The sequence below is a fragment of the Mus musculus genome, chromosome 15 (genome assembly GCF_000001635.26).
Source record: "Mus musculus strain C57BL/6J chromosome 15, GRCm38.p6 C57BL/6J".
Lineage (NCBI taxonomy): Eukaryota > Metazoa > Chordata > Mammalia > Rodentia > Muridae > Mus > Mus musculus.
In genome coordinates this window covers 98,082,408-98,099,731 of record NC_000081.6, presented here as the reverse complement: position 1 = coordinate 98,099,731, position 17,324 = coordinate 98,082,408, and the positions used below count along the sequence as shown (strand labels likewise).

The window sequence follows — 17,324 nt, the reverse complement described above, 5'->3', positions numbered from 1 at the left end:
TTCCCTCTAAACCAGTGCTTCTCAACCTTCCTAATGCCCTTAATACAGTTCCTCGTGTTGTGCTGACCCCAACCGTAACATTATTTTTGCTGCTACTTCACAACTATACTTTTGCTACTGTTATGAATCATAATGTAAATATCTGATATTCGGCCCCTGTGAAAGGCCCTTTGACACTACCCCCACCTCCCCTGCCCCAATGGGGATGCTATCCACAGGTTGAAAAACACTGTTTGGGGCTGGTGAGATGGCTCAGTGGGTAAGAGCACTGACTGCTCTTCCAGAGGTCCTGAGTTCAAATCTCAGCGACCACATGGTGGCTCATAACCACCCATAATGAGATCTGATGCCCTCTTCTGGTGTGTCTGAAGACAGCTACAGTGTACTTACGTATAATAATAAATAAATCTCTGGGCCGGAGGGAGCAGGGACTGAGCGAGCGGGGTTCACCAGAGCAAGCAGAGGTCCTAAAAATTCAATTCCCAACAACCACAAGAAGGCTCACAACCATCTGTACAGCTACAGTGAACTCACATACATACATAAAATAAATCTTAAAAAAGAAAAGAAAACCACTATTCTAACCTACCTTTTACCCAAGAGATTGAAAGAGCATTTTAAGAAGCAAGCAAATATGAGGGCTGGGGATGTACCTCAATGGTAGGCTTCCCCAGCATGCACATGCTCCTGCATTTAATATCAGTATCTATCATAAAATAAATAACACTGCACTAACCCTGGATCTGCGAGGGAAATGAATCTGAAGTTACATGTTTGGGGTTTTGTTCTTGTTTTTAATATGATCCTGTCACTGTTGATTTCCTGTAGTTAAGAAGTATTACAGAATTTAGATTAGATCAGAGCCACCTGTTCTTTCTGGAAAAAACGATTCTCTCTGCTCTGCCTTGTAGAATCTCTTATAAGAATCACTTGTCAATAAAAAGGCCAATGGCCAATGAGCTGAGGCAGGAAATAGGTGGGCGGAGCACTGGCAGGAAGAGAGAGGATTCTGGGAAATGATGAGAGTATAAAAGGCTCAGCGTCAAGCGCGCAGAGAGGAGACTACGGCTGTAAACGAGTGGGTAAGTGCACTCAGGGAGCTGCTGAGGAGACAAGAAGAAAGAAGCAGGCCCAGGACTTAGAGGTAACTACCAAGCGGGAAACAGAATAGTGTGAATGGCTTAGATAAGTTACTAGCTACTCGGGGAATGAGCCAAAGCTGATGGCCTAGGCATTTAGCTATAAATAATGAGTCTTAGAGTCGCTAGTCTGGGCGCAGGGCTGGGAAGGAAAACCAGAATTTAACCTTATTTTCCCACAGCCTGGCTAATGCAGTCATCCCTTTAGCCTTCCGGAGTTCAGTGCCCTGGCTGACATGCTATTTGGGTTTTGCTCTCCTTGCCTGGACTCCCACTGTTCTCACTTTCTAAGCTTGTTCGATGCCTGCTTTGTCACAGACTACAGACTTCATGAAGGAGGTGCATGTTTTATTTACTTCTATTTCCAACGCTGAGTCCTGGGAGACTCTTTAATACAACTCCCCATGTGGGGCTGACGCCCAACCATAAAATTATTTTTGCTGTTACTTCATAACTGTACTTTTGCTACTGTTATGATTGTAAATGTCAACAAACTTTCTTGGTAGGAAGAGAAAGACAGATAGATAGACAGACGGACAGAAGAATAAAATGGATGGTGGTATCAATTGTGAAAGAAAGCACAGCAGCCCCGCTGAGGCTGGAAGAAACTTGATTTCCTTTCTCTTGGAGGGAAGCTGTGAAGATTAGGAGTGGCTTTCCCTTGAGGCCTCGAGTGAAGGAGCTGAATGTCATGATTCTGTCCCTGGGATAGGGGAGAGTGCAGACCACAGAAGCGGGTCCATCAGTCATCAGGGCAAAGGGAGCCTGAGGTGAGTACAAGGTATAGAGCGATGAGAAGGGAGAGTGGCAAAGACAAGGGCGAGTAGGAGACAAACTGAATACATTGGATGGTAGATCGGGCTGCTGGCTGGTGTCAGCTGTTAGCTCTGTACCAGATTAAAGGAACACCCACAGTTGCCAAATGGGTGCCCCAAGTACTTGAATAAGTTGATGTTCTTGAGTATCAACCACTTTCCCATTAGTTTGGTTATACTAGGTGTGCTAAGAAAACAGCATGAGGTTTGAGATCATGTGGGACAATGGCCAGACCTATCCTGAGAGCCCCAGACCTCACATGGCACCGCTTATCCCCACATCTCTATGGGATCTCTAGAAATTCCACATGGAGAAACAGCATCACCAATCTCTCAGCTTATTATATGCAATTTCCTATATTGCTCCTGAGGAATAGGGAAACCATTTTCTCATCTCTTATTGAGTCTAATACAATGAGTTCAGATAGTGTGTTCTCAAAAGGTATGGATAAATATTGTCATCTATTGCATAGAGCCAGGAATAGTTAATGCAATTGTTAACTTCTATTTAAAATTTTATTTTACTTTTATGTGTATGGGTGTTTTGCCTTCATGTATGGGTGTTTTGCCTTCATGTATGTGTGCACCATGTGTATGCACTGCGTGTGGAGGCCAGAAGAGGGCGCCAGATCACTAGATGACTGCAGTTACAGGCTGTTGTGAGCTACCATGTGGACTGTGGATGCTGGGAATCCAACCAGGATCGTTTGGAAAAGCAGCCAGTGCTCTTAACTGATGAGCCATCTCTCTAGACCCCAATTTTTAACTTCCCAAGGAAAAGTTAATTAGCCCTGAATTCCTTCTGGAAATACATGGAAGTTGAGCTAAGACATTTCTGAATTTTAACTATTAACATAATCATGTTATATGTACATTTGTCTACAAACTTACACATACATATATACGTATACATACAGCAGGAGTCAGTCTTGATTAGCACAAATGTCATGATGGAATGCATTATTTTGTATTCTGACTTTAAAATACAATTTAAAAGCTCTTGGCTGAGCCGGGTGTGGTGGTGCACGCCTTTAATCCCAGCACTGGGAGGCAGAGGCAGGTGGATTTCTGAGTTCGAGGCCAGCCTGGTCTACAGAGTGAGTTCCAGGACAGCCAGGGCTATATGGAGAAATCCTGTTTTGAAAAACAAAACAAAACAAACAAACAAAAACAAACCAAAAACAAAACAAAAAAAGCTCTTGGCTGGCAGATTGATTTGATTGGTAAAACCTGTGGACTTGTCTGTGAGGGACCTGCAGAGTGTGACTAAGAAGAGGAAGCTGGTCCTGTGTGTCGCTGGCACCGTCTAACGAGCTGGAATCCAGAGTGGAATAAGGGAGGAGAGCAGAGGGAGTTCAGAAGTGCAGGCTTCCCTGTCAAGCCCCAGCATGCAGCTCTTCTTCCCCCTCCCCTCCCCCTCCCCCTCCCCCCCCCCCAGCCCCCAGCCCCGCTCTCAGCAGAATGGCCGGAACCGTCTGAAGCTGGGAGCAGAAATGAACCTTTCTTCCCGTAAGCTACTTGATGAGAGCACTGTGTCCCAGCAATGGAACAGCACAGCGTGCTTTATAATGTGTTATTTCTAATATGTCATTGGCACACAGTAGAAACGAAGGAAGTATTGTCAGTGAACTGGCTCCAATATAGATGCTTTTAAGTTGAGAAGGAACATATAGATGTGTTCCTAAAATTTAATATAAAGTATTGGTGAGTTGAACCTTTATTAAATTATACAAGATAAACCTGTTATTAAATGTTTCCCAGGGTAAATTTTATAGTCTTTGGAATAATTTTTTGTTTTGTTTTTGTTTTTCGAGACAGGGTTTCTCTGTTTCTCTGTGTAGCCTTGGCTGTCCTGGAACTCACTTTGTAGACCAGGCTGGCCTGGAACTCAGAAATCAGCCTGCCTCTGCCTACCGAGTGCTGTGATTAAAGGCATGTGCCACCACCACCCAGCTTGGAATAATTTTGTAACATAATAATAATACCTTAATTTAATCCATTGGTGGGAGTTTCACGTTTTTCTATATAAGGTTTACTAACAACATGGAAGTCGAACTACATAGCTTAGAGTAATGAGGGAGGCAAGTGACTTAGCATGGCTATGGCTTGGAAACCATGTGAGCACATCTCTCAGAGTTTCCTGTGTTGAGATCATGGCATCCGGGGCATCATGGGCTCTGCTGGGAGGGAATGGCCTGGGCAGGAGCTAATGAGGTCCCATGGGTCCCAGTCAGCTCCTGTTGAAGAAGGCCGTTATAAGACAGACATACAGACTGCGCCCCGCCCTGACCCCATCTGGCTTACTGTGTGATTCCCTCCTTCTTCTTGCTTATGTTCTTGCTGTCATGTGGCTCAACCAAGGGAATCCTAAGCAGAAGCCAAACAAAAGAAGCTGCCTATTCGTGGGCTTCCAGCTTCCTAAGTTTCCTAAACCGTAAATAAAATTCATTCTCTACATTACCCCGAATTGGGTATTTTGTCACCGTGACCATCATGCTGTGAACAAACCTTTTGCTCTTCACCGCGCCTTTCCCCACCAATCCCCATTGTTTACTCACAGGCCTCACCAGTGTCAGGAATAGATACAGGTCCCACGGTGCTTGGATCATCATCCATACCGTCTAGTCTCCACTGGTCATCTGCCTTTGACTCCGGTATGGTCATGTTGGAGGTTGAAGCTTCCCCCGCTGGGAAGCGATAACTGTGGGTCACCATCAGGGTGGGGACCAGGGAGGGTGTGCTCCTTTCTCTTCTACTTTCCCTAAGAGGCTTAGCTATTCAGAACTTCTTTTGAATAAACACTTAGCATAAACGCGGTAAAGACGATTAAGAGAATGGATTGTTCTCAGTAACTAGTTTACTACCTCTAAACGATTCTATTCCTTTAGTATTAACAGAGGCAAAGCAGAACATATCACTACCAGTTAGAAAAGAGTGGAAGTTCTCTTTAAGTCCTGACTTACATGTTTGGGGGTGCCCACTGAGTATCAACAAGGACTCCTACTACAAGTCACCCCAGATAGGTTAGAATAATCTATAAATTAAATAGAAATCAACACCCTTCCCATGTTCCATGTTTCTTGTTCTCAGCTCCCAAGTCTTCCTCCTTTGCCTGGGATGAGGATAGCATCTCCCTTATACTTGTACAAAGAAAACACCCCAACACGGTGACAAAATATTTTTCCTACTAGGAATAGAAAACAAGCCCGTCGACCCCTTAAGTTTATAATTCTGCCAGAAGCTCTCATCCTGTATAGCTCTGAGAGAACATATCCCTTGTCACTATAACATAATCAATGGTACCTGTGCTCTGAGTAGTCCTGACTACTTGGCGAGACTCAATCACGCACATGAAAAATCTCAGCTGAAACTCCTCTCTACGCATGGCTACTTCCTAGAAGTAAAGAAAGTTTAATCCAAATAAATAGATCCATAGAATATTTAAAGTGTCAAAGGTCAACATGGTCTAGGTACACTTAATACCACTGGGTTTTAGGACTTGGCCATATAAAAATATCAGCATATAAGGTGATATAATCGTTTATATACATAACAAGTCAGGATCCCCTGAAGAAACAAGTTTATCTCCTTATGCTTAGAGAATAGATGAGGCTGGCAGATTCCAGAGGCTTTTCTTTCTTCAAGAGTGAATTCAGACAGGCAGTCACCTGGGTCTAGAATACTATTCTGAAGCCTCTTTCCAAATAGGGCCTGCGCCAGAGGCGTAATTAAATTAAGAAGCTCGGTAAGTAATTTGAATGAACAAGTTAATTTTTCCTCCATTCTGTCTTTAAAAGTCTGGCATTGATTACATGTTTAAGACCTCTGGTGAATCCCACTAGAGATCACTGTTTAAAATTATTCCAGTTATATAAGGCTAGGTGTGTTGTTAAGAGTCTAAGCTAAGGTGTTCCCAAAGTTTCTTAGTCTCTGCTCTTCCCCCTAGCCCCACTTCCTGTGATCAGTCAAGCGTGTCAAGCGTGACAAGATGCACACTAATTTTCAGAAGCTAGAGGTAAAAATCAATTTAGAACTCAAAATGAGGATTTGTCGGGGAAGGCGCAGGTTTCCAAACATCTAGGGCCCTAGCGAACAGCTGCCATGGAAACCTGTGCGTAAGCCAAAAAAAGGTCACCGAACGGAACCAGATGACAGCGGGTCAAGGAGCCGAGGGACAGAGAAAACCAAAGGACGGCGGGCGCACTAACAGTACTCCAAGTGCGACGAAGAGAAAAAGCCCCAGTCTGACAGGGTGACAGGGAGATGGAGACGCGAGTCAAACGCTCCCTCCACGTCTCGGGCCTCGCCACCTCGCGCAGGCGTCCCGCGAGCCTGTAGCTCGCTCTTTGACCTCTTGTCCCACCCCCTTCCCTCCTCCGCGCCCGCCAAACGGTCTTCCGGTAGAGTAAAGAAGGTTCCGGTTCCCGGAGGTTCCCGGGCTTTGCGGTCCGCGCCCGGCCGGAAACCCCTTTGCCTAGCAGCCGGTTCCGGTTCGGTGAGTGGCGGCGGGAAACTGGGGGAGGGGTGAGGATGGAGGGAGACCGGGCCGGGAGGCTGTGTCAGGCTGGGCCCGCGGGCCTCGGCGGGGCCGAGCGGAAAGGAGGACGGCGGTGGGGACCGTGCCCTGTCTTCCGCCCCGCCCCTTGGGACCACCTCCATTCCCCCCTGCTGCCCGGTCGCGGCTGCCTGGCCCGGGTCTGGTAGTTGGGCTCACTGAGGCCGCCCTTTCAGCCCTCCGGTCTCCCGACCCGCGGAGAGGCCATCTCCCCGCGGTCACAGCACGGCCTCCTTCTACATCCCACTCTACTTTTCCAAAGAGAGAAGGCCGGTTGGGATCGCGGGAGTTTCCCGCCAGAGCAGGGTCCCCGGGAGGAAGAGCTGTTCTCTACGAGGAAGTTGAGCTGTCGCTCCCACCTGCTTCGCCTCTCTTCTTCCTTGAAACCTGAATGCTACTCCTCGCCTACCGAGTCTCACGTAAAACAATTCTCCAACTCTTTTTACCCTGTGATAATTCCCTGGGATGTGATATTGCTAGAGCCACCACCAGAGAGAAACGTCTGGACCCTTCTGCATAGGTTATGAAAACCCCCTTAACTGCCGCCGTCTCCTTACCTGGCTCATCGCCTCTTGGTAATGAATTCCCTTGAACCTTTTCTTCGTATACCCTAACGTGATCTTTCTGGATATATGCTGGCTTCCTCTTGTCTTGAGCTTGGTGATTTCTGTTTTATCAGTACCTCTACAGTTTTTCTGTTATCTTGTTGGCAATAACTTGCTCCTTTATCACTTTTAAGGCACACTTGTTAAAATTACTTACTTCACGTGGCATACTTAATTGTATTTGGAGTGATGGTGATTCTTGCAAAATTTTGTATAGTCCTTTTATGTGCAATCAACCATTTGATGTAGGGTTTTCGATGTAGTAGGACATTCTGGATGAAGTAAAACATGTTTAAGTATTCTTCATAAAGATGATTTGTATTCACGACTCTTGCTGAAATGTGGATTACTGCCCTTGAGGTTACAGTGACACCTGTAATAGTGACCTGAACCTTCCAGTTAGACTACCTGTCCCCCCCCCCACCCCACCCCCTCTTTAAAGAGCTTCATTCCCTGATTTCAGTCAATTATCCAAACGGCAAACGTGGGTAGCCTATCACTCATCTGATGAATTAGGTCTGGAGAGGGAGTGGATGAGTTTACAAACAGGTTCTGCCACTTGTGGCTAAGGTGATGTAATTTTCTTCTTCCACTGTCTTCTCTTTCTCCTACCCGTCATACTAGTTTTGCTGTCTGTGTGACTGGATCTGGCTTCCTCGCCTGGCCTGAAAACTACTAAAGGGCAAAGGCCAGAGCTTTCTTGTGTTTATATCCCAGAACCCCACACTTAGTGTATGTGTGTAAGAAGTTAAGTACTATTTAAAGGTTAGAATAGTAAGGTGCTTAAGGTACTAATTTAACTGGGGGAGAGAGTCCACATAAAAATACTATGGTGCGGACCTGAACAGATGATGGCGAAGTGTAAAGTGTATCACAGGTGACAGATGATGGTGAAGTGTAGACTGTATCACAGGGTATCATTGTGTTATTCGCATGCTTACTTGCACATGTTGGCTCTGGATACAGGTAACTGTACAGGGCTATATTTTTCTAGTAGCTTCATTAGTGCGCTAAAAATTAATTTTTGTAATGATCTCTTCCAAAGTATACAGACTTACACATGATTTACTACTTTGTATTCTATTGCAGGCAATTTCTGTCTCCCTCAGATTTACCTTTCACTTGGTGTTCAGCTGCTAACTTGATTCACATTAGTAAGCAGCTGCTTAGTAACATTCTGGAAATTAAATGAATGATGACTACTAGGGATGAATTATGAAAATTATCTATCTATATGTGTGTGTGTGTGTGTGTGTGTGTGTGTGTGTGTGTGAGAGTGTGTGTGTGTGTGTGTGTGTGTGTGTGTTTTGAAACAGGGTTTCTCTATGTAACTTTGGTTATCCTGAAACTCGCTCTATAGATCAGGCTGACCTCAAACTCACGAGAGATCCACCTACTGTGTGACTCTACCACCACCCAGCAAGACAGATTTTCTTAAAATAAAAAAACCTGTCATCTGTGCTTGAATTTGATGACATCTAAGGCTCCTTATTAAGGACTCATGTAGAATTTTGATTTTGTTGTTTTCTTAAATCTCTTCTTCCAACATCATTGCTAAAGAAGGTACTAGAAGCACAACAAAGAAGCAAGATGTATTTGTTCTGAATATGGAGCTTTGATCATTTACATATATGAGCCAGGATAGATTGCTCAAAGCTAGTTGGAAAGGCTACTTTTCAATTGCCCTTGTGAATCTTTGAATGAATATCTTCTGTCTTCTGGATATGCCAGAAGATAGAAGCTAGAGTGTGCACTTGCTGAGGGATTCTTGGGTCCTTCCTTTTGCCCCATCTGTGTGATTTTATGCAAGTCAGTTTAACTTTTTGAATTATTTAATTTCTAGCTTGTTTTCTCCTTTTACATCTCTAAAATGAAAAAGAAATTAACTGGGATTATCCTACTGGAGACCAGATTTTTTTTCTTCCTGAGAGAATGTCTTGCTGTATAATCCAAGCGGCCTCAAACTTGGAATTTTCCTATCTCTCATGTTGTGGGTACTAGACATTTATTTATTTATCTATCTATTTATTTTGGTTTTACGAGACAGGGTTTCTCTGTGTAGCCCTGGCTGTCCAGGAACTCACTCTGTAGACCAGGGTGGCCTCGAACTCAGAAATCCACCTGCCTTTGCCTCCCAAGTGCTGGGATTAAAGGCGTGCACCACCACTGCCCGGCCCTGGATACTAGACTTTTAAATTGGTATTTTTCTTATTAAAAAGGTATGCAGAATGTACTAGTCACAATTAGAAAGTGACTTTGGTTGATTCGATTTTTTTCCCCCTGCCTTAATCTGAATCCTAAAGAATTCTACCCTAATGCAGGAGGAATGGCTCAGTGGTTAAGAGCTGTGGCTGCTCTTCCAGAAGACTTAAGTTCAACTCCCTTCACTCACATAGTGGCTCACAGGGGATCTGAAGCCCTCTTTTAACCTCCACAAGCACTGGGCATATGCACATGGTGCATAGACAAACATTTGGGGGAAACACTTCTACACGTAAAATAAATAAATTAAAAAGGGGGGCTGGAAAGATGGCTCAGTGGTTAAGAGCACTGAATGCTCTTCCAGAGGTCCTGAGTTCAAGTCCCAGCAAACCACATGGTGGCTCACAGCCATCTGTAATGGGATCTGGCGCCCTCTTCTGGTTTGTCTGAAAACAGCTAAAGTGTACTCATAAAAATAAAAAAATAAGAAAAAGGAAGTTTAAAAAAAAATTCTACCCCGTTAAGGAAGAAGGGGAAAAATAGCCTGAAGAAATTCTAGGTGGAAGCTTAGAGATGTATTTGATCCTAAATCTAAGGCTTAAACCTTTTCAGGATCCTTCCTGGCAAGCCTGGGTACTCCGCTCTCAAGCAGCCTACCTTCTCACATACTCTTCATTATTGGGACCATTAAGAACGCCTGTTGACATCACGTAGTTTTCTTGAATACTTTGAAGATTCAGAATGGCTGTGGATTTGATAATCAACTGCTCAGTCTCCTTAAACTATGTGCATAAAAGCGGATGTATATGGTTATGCTAATTAAGTAGTTCTAAGCAGTTAGGGTTTTAACCACTCCCCAACCCTCTTCTGGGGAAATTCAGTATCTGCAGTTTCACTTTCTGCAGTTTCGTAATAGTCGTTTGTTTAAAAAAATAAGTGAAAAAATCAGGCATGGTGGTACACACTTTTTAATCCTAGGAGATGGACATGCAGATCTCTGAGTTCAGGGTCACTCTACAAAGCAAGATCCAGGACAGCCAAACTTAGGCCATGAAGGAGTTGGAAAACAGAAAGCTAGTGATAATGTAATAGAACAAGGGGGGGCATGTTCCAGCTCCTGCAAGCAGCAGAACCCAGCAGCTTCGGCCATGTGGCTCTGGCTTAGTGTCCAGAATAGAAGGGAGTACTGAGACAATTAGATGGTTAGCTGGAGCTAAGAAATTAGTGGTGATTAAGAAGAGATCAGCATCACTGAGGTGAAGCCTGGGAAGTGTTTTCTGAAAGCACAAAGAAATTGTGTTCCAGAGATAGCCAAGGTTGCACTTCCTGTTGCAGCTGGGCTTGATAAGATGTAAGAGTCACACAGGTGGTACTGGTTTTGAGGGCATGAAGGGGTCATTAAGAACAGCTGAGGCTTGGCACTGTTGGAGGCCAGGGAATGCCATTGGTGTAGGTGCAGCCTCAGTTGTAGTTGATGGCCCAGGACTGAAGGGGTCATGGAAAAGAGTTGAGACTTAGCACTATGAAAAGAGCCTATGAGAGGCTATTGGTGAAGCCTATTTGCAGAGGAAGACCCCAGTGTGTTGGATATGCCAGTACCATGGGATGATCACCAAGAACAGCAGCAGCAGTGGAGTGGCTCAGCCTGAGCTTAGAGAGGGCAGAGCTGGAGAAGTGATGCCAGCCCTTTGGAGGAGCTCAGAAGATCATGTTCATTGGAACAAGAAGCTGTAACATTGAAGTTGCCTTGGAGACAGACCCCAAGATGTTTGAGATGCCAGAGCTGTGGGGCTATCTACTGAGGAAAGCTGCTAACGGAGTGGAGCCAGCCCAGGAGAAAGAAGTTTGTTGCAGTCAACAAAGATGAAAAAGGAGTTGGAGATCTGAAGCCTGCTTTGACTCCAGACATGGAGATGCAGAGTTTGGAGTTTGCCCAGCTGTTTTCCTGTCTTGCTTTGGGGATTACAGTGAAGTGAGTGGATGAATCTAAGAAGAGGCCCTGAACTTTGGACTTTTAACATTGTTGAGACTGCTGTAGACTATGGGGGCTTTTGAAGTTGGACTAAATGTATTTTGCATTATGCTATGTTTAGTTCTGGCCCCCATAGATTCATATGTTTGATCAAGGTTATGGGGGCCAGAGAGTGGAATGTGATGGTTTGTATATGCTTGGCCCAGGAAGTGGAACTATTAGAAGGTGTGGCCCTGTTGGAGTTGGTATGGCCTTGTTGGAGTAGGTGTGTCACTGTGGGTCTGGGCTATAAGAACCCCCATCCTAGCTGCTTGGAAGCCAGTATTCTGCCAGCAGCCTTCAGATGAAGTTGTAGAACTCTCAGCTCCTCTTGCACCATACCTGCCTGGATGCTGCCGAGTTCCCACCTTGATAATGAACTGAACCTCTGAGCCTGTAAGCCAGGCCCAATTAAATGTTGTTCTTTATAAGACTTACCTTGGTCTTGGTGTCTGTTCATTGCAGTAAAACCCTATTAATCTCTTGTTCTAACTCATGAATTACACTTTTATTGAAGTGTATCTGTGTGTATAATCAGTACAACTTGTAGTTTCAGACATATATCAGAAGCCTTGGAACTTATATCCTATACAAGGGGAACTTGGGAACTTCTATGTAGATAAAACCTTGTTTTAAGGAGGTTTAATTTGGTTTGGTTGCTTGCTTTGGCACTAAGGATTGATTGAATAAAGGACATTGTGCATGCTACACAAGGGAGCTGTATTCCAGCCATTTTCCAGCAGCTTGGTGGATAATGTTGAGTGGAGCAGTGCTTTGTACAACTGAAGGTATTCCTTGATTTGTACTCAGTAAACTTGTGGGATTTTGTTTGTCCACTATATAAAGTTTATGGAAGATAAATCTTAAGGTCACAAAGTTGTCACTTACCTAGAAAAATGAGTTAGGATGAGGTAGAAGAAATCGGGGTTGATTGGGGAGAATTTCTAGTTGTGATTTCATTGCAGTGACTAACTGTGATTTATACACACATGGCTCCGTCTCCTGGGGGGTTGGCTCTGGCGACTTGATTCTTGCTTTGATGATCCGTGATTCTCTGGTTACCTGTAGCTGCGGTTGAGTCCAGTATAGTTTGCAGCAGTGTTTGCAAGTCCTTCTTGCCAATTTGATTTTTTTACTCCTTTTCTCAATAAGTCAGTGGCCTTCACCATTTTCCTCCACTAAGGACCTAAACGTCAGCAAGTCCCTGTCATATAATACTTGACCTAGATGCTTCACTGTGTAATATTTATGTTTTGTGTCGTCTTTTACAGGATTCTGTGTCTTTACTAAAGCCAGTGATGTGAAGAGACCTGAAATGGGTAAGACTAACTAAACTGGTCACTTTGTCCTTTTACACAGTGGTTAGTTAGGTGGAGAGAGAGGATGCCTGCCCAGTAGTTGTTCTGTTTGTGTCTTTGTGCATAGTAATAAATTACAAGATCTTAGTCCTAAGTAAACATTGCTGTATAGTTATTTTCCTATTTACAAGATCATCTAAGATCATTTTCCTATCTAGTGTATTGAAAAAAAGAAAAAAGCGAATGCCTATTGGCAGAACTTGCAAAGCTTCCTATGTATCTATTCTAAGTACTGAATATAATAAATACTTATTCTTTCCATTGTTTCAACCATCTTACAAGAATACCTAATAGTGTGTACAAAATATACACAATAGTGTACCAACAAGGAAAGTGAGATACAGCTTAAGAAACCTGCTCAGAGTCATATACTGTATCCTGCAGAGTTCAGGGTCCTATTCTTTAATACTGTGTTGCACTGCCTCCTGTAGGATAAATAATTTCAGTAAGGTAATATATTATTTCATGTAGCTAGTGATAATAAAACTTTGCAATTAGAACATTTCCCATTGTTTGAGTCACAGTATTTTGTATCTGTAAAAGGAGACAGGAATAGCAGCCAGTTTCGGAATACATTGAATGGCTAAACAGGACGACTAGAACATGCATGATTCCCTTAGCCTTTTCTTTACTGTTTACATTCCCCCACCGCCACAGCCACGGTGTACTCTCTCCCTCTCCTGCTCACTCATTCCCCTGTTCTCTATGCTGTAAGCAGTGTTAAGTCACTTGAATTCTCTTAACTCTCTTGTGTTCCTGTTTCAGCGCATCTATGGTAAAATGTTTCTAAAGTAAGAATCTGCCATGGTATTATAGTCACAGAAGTGACTCTAAGAGCAATACAAATAAATTCTTTTTACAGAGAAAAAAAGATTCAATGAATTAAGGCTTTTTTGTTTTGTTTTAATAATGGTTGGTATTTGGGGAGAGGGTGCATGCACAGGTATGTGCAGGTATGCGTGCCCGTGGGAATGTGTGTACAGGCCCGAAGAAGATTTTGAATATCCTGTCTGTCTTATTTCTTTAAGACAGGGACTTGCACTGAGTTGGAAGGTTACTGACTTTGCCAGCTAGCAGTCCAGTCAGCAAGCTCTCAGGTTCTGCCTGTTTCTACTCCACAATGCTGGGTCACAGGAGAGCACAGCCATGTCCAGTTTTTCCTAGGGTGCTGGGGATGCAGACTGAGGTTCTCATACTTGTACAGCAAGCGCTCCTCCCATTGGGTCATCGCCCCAACTCCTGGGTTAAACTTTACAACACTGTTCTGTGTTAAGATAGACAATCAACCTAAGTGAACCGCGTTGCTGCAAGGTGGTATAACCCCCTCCTTCCAGTCTTTAAGTAGCAGGCTTCCGAGTTGTCCATGCTAATTCTAAACTCATGGGCCAGATGACCAGAAATCTACCTTTGCTTCTCCAGAAGCTGCCTTCTTACCCATCATCCTGGGTTTTTTTTTTTTTTAATATTAAATTTCTTGTACTTAAGACATTAAAAGTTCTCTTTGGGGGAAATTTCATTATTTTCAAAACAAACTATAGGGCTGGTGAGATGGCTCACTGGTTAAGAGCACTGACTGCTCTTCCGAAGGTCCTGAGTTCAAATCCCAGCAACCACATGATGGCTCACAACCACCCATAATGAGATTTGACTGCCTCTTCTGGAGTGTCTGAAGACAGCTACAGTGTACTTACATATAACAATAAATCTAAAAAAGAAAAATTAAAACGATAAATCAGGCTGGATTTTATTCTTGTGTAGGTTTTGAGCTGCTTGTTAGATGCTCTCAGTCAATTCTAAATGGAGCAGTGTCTTCACATGCTAGGAAGGAGTGGTATTATTTGTCTGTATAATTCCTCTCTGAGAACAGTGTTTTAGGGGAAAAGATTGCCTCACAGGAAAGTGTTGTTGAAGGGCTGTGTCTTGCTCTAATCTGACTCTTCCCCTAGATGACACAGCTGATGGGGTGAAGATGGACGCTGGGGAGGTGACCTTAGTGAACCACGGCTCCACTTTCAGAACCCACCGCCCGCCACAGTCAGGCTTTCCAGAGGAGCAGCTTCTGCTTTCTGACCAGCAGGTTAGAATCCTTCTTCTCCTTTAAGTAACTAATTGTTTTCCTCACTATAAATGTTCATCTGAGACAGTTTGAATACCACACTAAAAACTCCAAGCATGTGAACTTTTTACAATTATAATTTTAGTGGTGGATTTCTTCTTGGATTAAGAAAGTTAAGACAAAACATGGTGTGATGGTTTGTATATGCTCGGTCCAGAGAATGGCACTATTAGAAGGTGTGGCTCTGTTGGAGTAGGTGTGTCACTGTGGGTGTGGGCTTTAAGACCCTCATCCTAGCTGCCTGGAAGTCAGTTTTCTACTAGCAGCCTTCAGATGAAGATGTAGAACTCTCAGCTCCTCCTGCACCATGCCTGCCTGGATGCTGCCATGTTCCCACCTTGATAATAGACTAAACCTCTGAACCTGCAAGCCAGCCCCAAATATATAATGTCCTTTATAAGACTTACCTTGGTTATGATGTCTGTTCACAGCAGTAAAACCCTAACTAAGACAGAAATTGGTACATGGACTGGGGCATTGCTGTGATAGGCCTGACCATGCTTTTGTTTAGAAGAATGTGGATTTTGGATTTGAAAGCCATGGATGGAATACTTTAAGTGGGGCTTAATGGGCCAGTTTAGTTCAAGTATCATATAGCAGGGACTTGCACAGAAGTGACGTTTAGGAACTTAGTGGAGGAAAATGGTGAAGGCCACTGACTTGTTGAGAAAAGGAGTAAAAAAATCAAATTGGCAAGAAGGACTTGCAAACACTGCTGCAAACTATACTGGACTCAACCGCAGCTACAGGTAACCAGAGAATCACGGATCATCAAAGCAAGAATCAAGTCGCCAGAGCCAACCCCCCAGGAGATGGAGCCGTGTGTGTATAAATCACAGTTAGTCACTGCAATAAAATCACAACCAGCACCAATTGTCCCAGTAGTTCTTTCTATTCTGGACTCTAAAGCCAGAGCCACGTGGCCAAAGCTGTTGAGTTCTGCTGCTTGCTGAAACTGGAACATTTCCCCCTTGTTCTATGACATCATCACCAGCTTTCTGTTTTCCATCTTTTACTGCCTAAGCTTGGTTTCCTGGAACTTGCTCCCTAGACTGATTTTGAACTCAAGAGATTGGCATGCCTGTCTCCTAAACACTGGGATTAAGGTGTGGTCTACCAAGCCTGGATTTAAGTTTTTCTTCACCTAGAACTTGCTCTGTTCTAGGCTGGTCTTGAACTCAGAGATCTGCTTGTCTCTGCCTCCTGGGATTAAAGGCTTGTACTACCATGCCTAGACATAAACTTAGCTGGGTGGGCTCTTGCCCCAAGATCACTACTCCCTTAATTCAACTTAATCTCCTCCAACACAGGATTCAGCTCCATCTCACTTCCTGCTTCCCCTTAGTACACAAACTATATATTTTTTATTTTTCCTTTCTCAGCTTGATACATTTGTTCAAAATGCTCTTCATCAGACTTAACCAGAGAACAAAGTCTCTGTTGGGATTTTTTGAGACTTCCTTTGTCAATGTAATTAATCTGAGTCTCTTTACCTTAGGTTCACGCTGAGTCTTTGGACAATGCAAAAAGCAGCCACATTCTTCACCAAAATAATCACAAAAACAGTCTCTTGGCCACATATTAAAGTTCTTCTCCACTGAAGCCTCTTGGGCCAGTAGGCCTACACAGTTCAAATGACCCTCAGCACCACTGTTGTTGACACACAGATCTCTGTTCTTTTAAACTAGTTACTAAGCATAGCTTGGGGGACAGAAGTGATGTACAGCCATCCTGAGCTTGCTATGATGTAATTGGTAAAGGCTCGGAACACAACAGAGCATGGGCGTTGCTTGAGAGCCAGGCCTGATGGGGAATCTTGAGCGTCTAGTGCTGAAACAGAAGCCATATGTAAAAGCATCCCTAGCTGACTTCTGTGCTGAGAAAGACACTTTGTGCCACACGTGATGGCGTTGGGTGGGTTCCTGAGACCACATGGTGCCACACGTGATGGCGTTGGGTGGGTCCCTGAGACCACATGGTGCCACACGTGATGGCGTTGGGTGGGTCCCTGAGACCACATGGTGAAGGAAAGAACTGACTCCTTGCTTATGCCCCAGGTGGGCAATAATACATTAAATTTTAAAATTAAAACAGAGAAAGTTCTCTTACTCAGTAGGAAAACCAGGAGTAGTTTGAGTGAGAGGACTTGTTGTAGCAGGTCGGACACTTGTCCCCCACCATCATAAGGTGTCACAGAGATGCTTACAGCTTCCACTTGGATTAAGACTGCAACAGCACTCCCCACGAGAACTACTCTGATGTCCGCAAAAGCAAAAGCAAAAGCAAGATGACTGTGTGAGCTTCTGTAACCTTTGATAGCTCCTTGTCTGATGAGTATGGTAAATGCAGACCCACCGTCCAGTGAGCGCCCTTCACGTTGTAGAGCAGATCATCATTTTCCAACTTTCCACTGAAATCCGAGTCATTTCCTGAAATGTCTTTTTCTTGTTAGAATGCAGGTATTTATAACATAATTGATATATACATATTATATTGAGTTGCAAAGTCCATCCTAGTTCTGTT

At 43.9% G+C, this 17,324-nt stretch overlaps 2 protein-coding genes across 11 annotated transcripts in view; one reads left to right on the top strand and one right to left on the bottom strand.

Moving 5' to 3' along the window:
• The window catches only part of Pfkm (phosphofructokinase, muscle), a 39,859-nt gene extending 32,716 nt beyond the window's left edge, over positions 1–7,143 (bottom strand). Inside the window, exons 1-3 of one of the 3 annotated variants that reach the window (XM_006520601.3) lie at positions 6,163–6,444; positions 5,258–5,348; positions 4,522–4,641 (exon numbers count right to left, since the gene is read on the bottom strand). In XM_006520601.3, coding sequence (XP_006520664.1) covers positions 4,522–4,641; positions 5,258–5,339 — 202 coding nt within the window. In that variant the 5' untranslated portion in view covers positions 5,340–5,348; positions 6,163–6,444. Of the gene's footprint in view, positions 1–4,512; positions 4,642–5,257; positions 5,349–6,162; positions 6,445–7,066 lie in introns of those variants that run through there. The other 2 variants (XM_030248412.1, NM_001163488.1) reach the window with 2 other exon arrangements.
• Senp1 (SUMO1/sentrin specific peptidase 1) overlaps positions 6,163–17,324 on the top strand; it is a 54,826-nt gene continuing 43,664 nt past the window's right edge. For 2 of the 8 annotated variants that reach the window (NM_144851.5, XM_006520884.4), the window contains exons 1-3: positions 6,163–6,449; positions 12,599–12,646; positions 14,632–14,762. In NM_144851.5, coding sequence (NP_659100.1) covers positions 12,643–12,646; positions 14,632–14,762 — 135 coding nt within the window. In that variant the 5' untranslated portion in view covers positions 6,163–6,449; positions 12,599–12,642. Of the gene's footprint in view, positions 7,085–12,598; positions 12,647–14,631; positions 14,763–17,324 lie in introns of all 8 variants that reach the window. The other 6 variants (XM_030248526.1, XM_030248525.1, XM_006520882.4 and 3 more) reach the window with 5 other exon arrangements.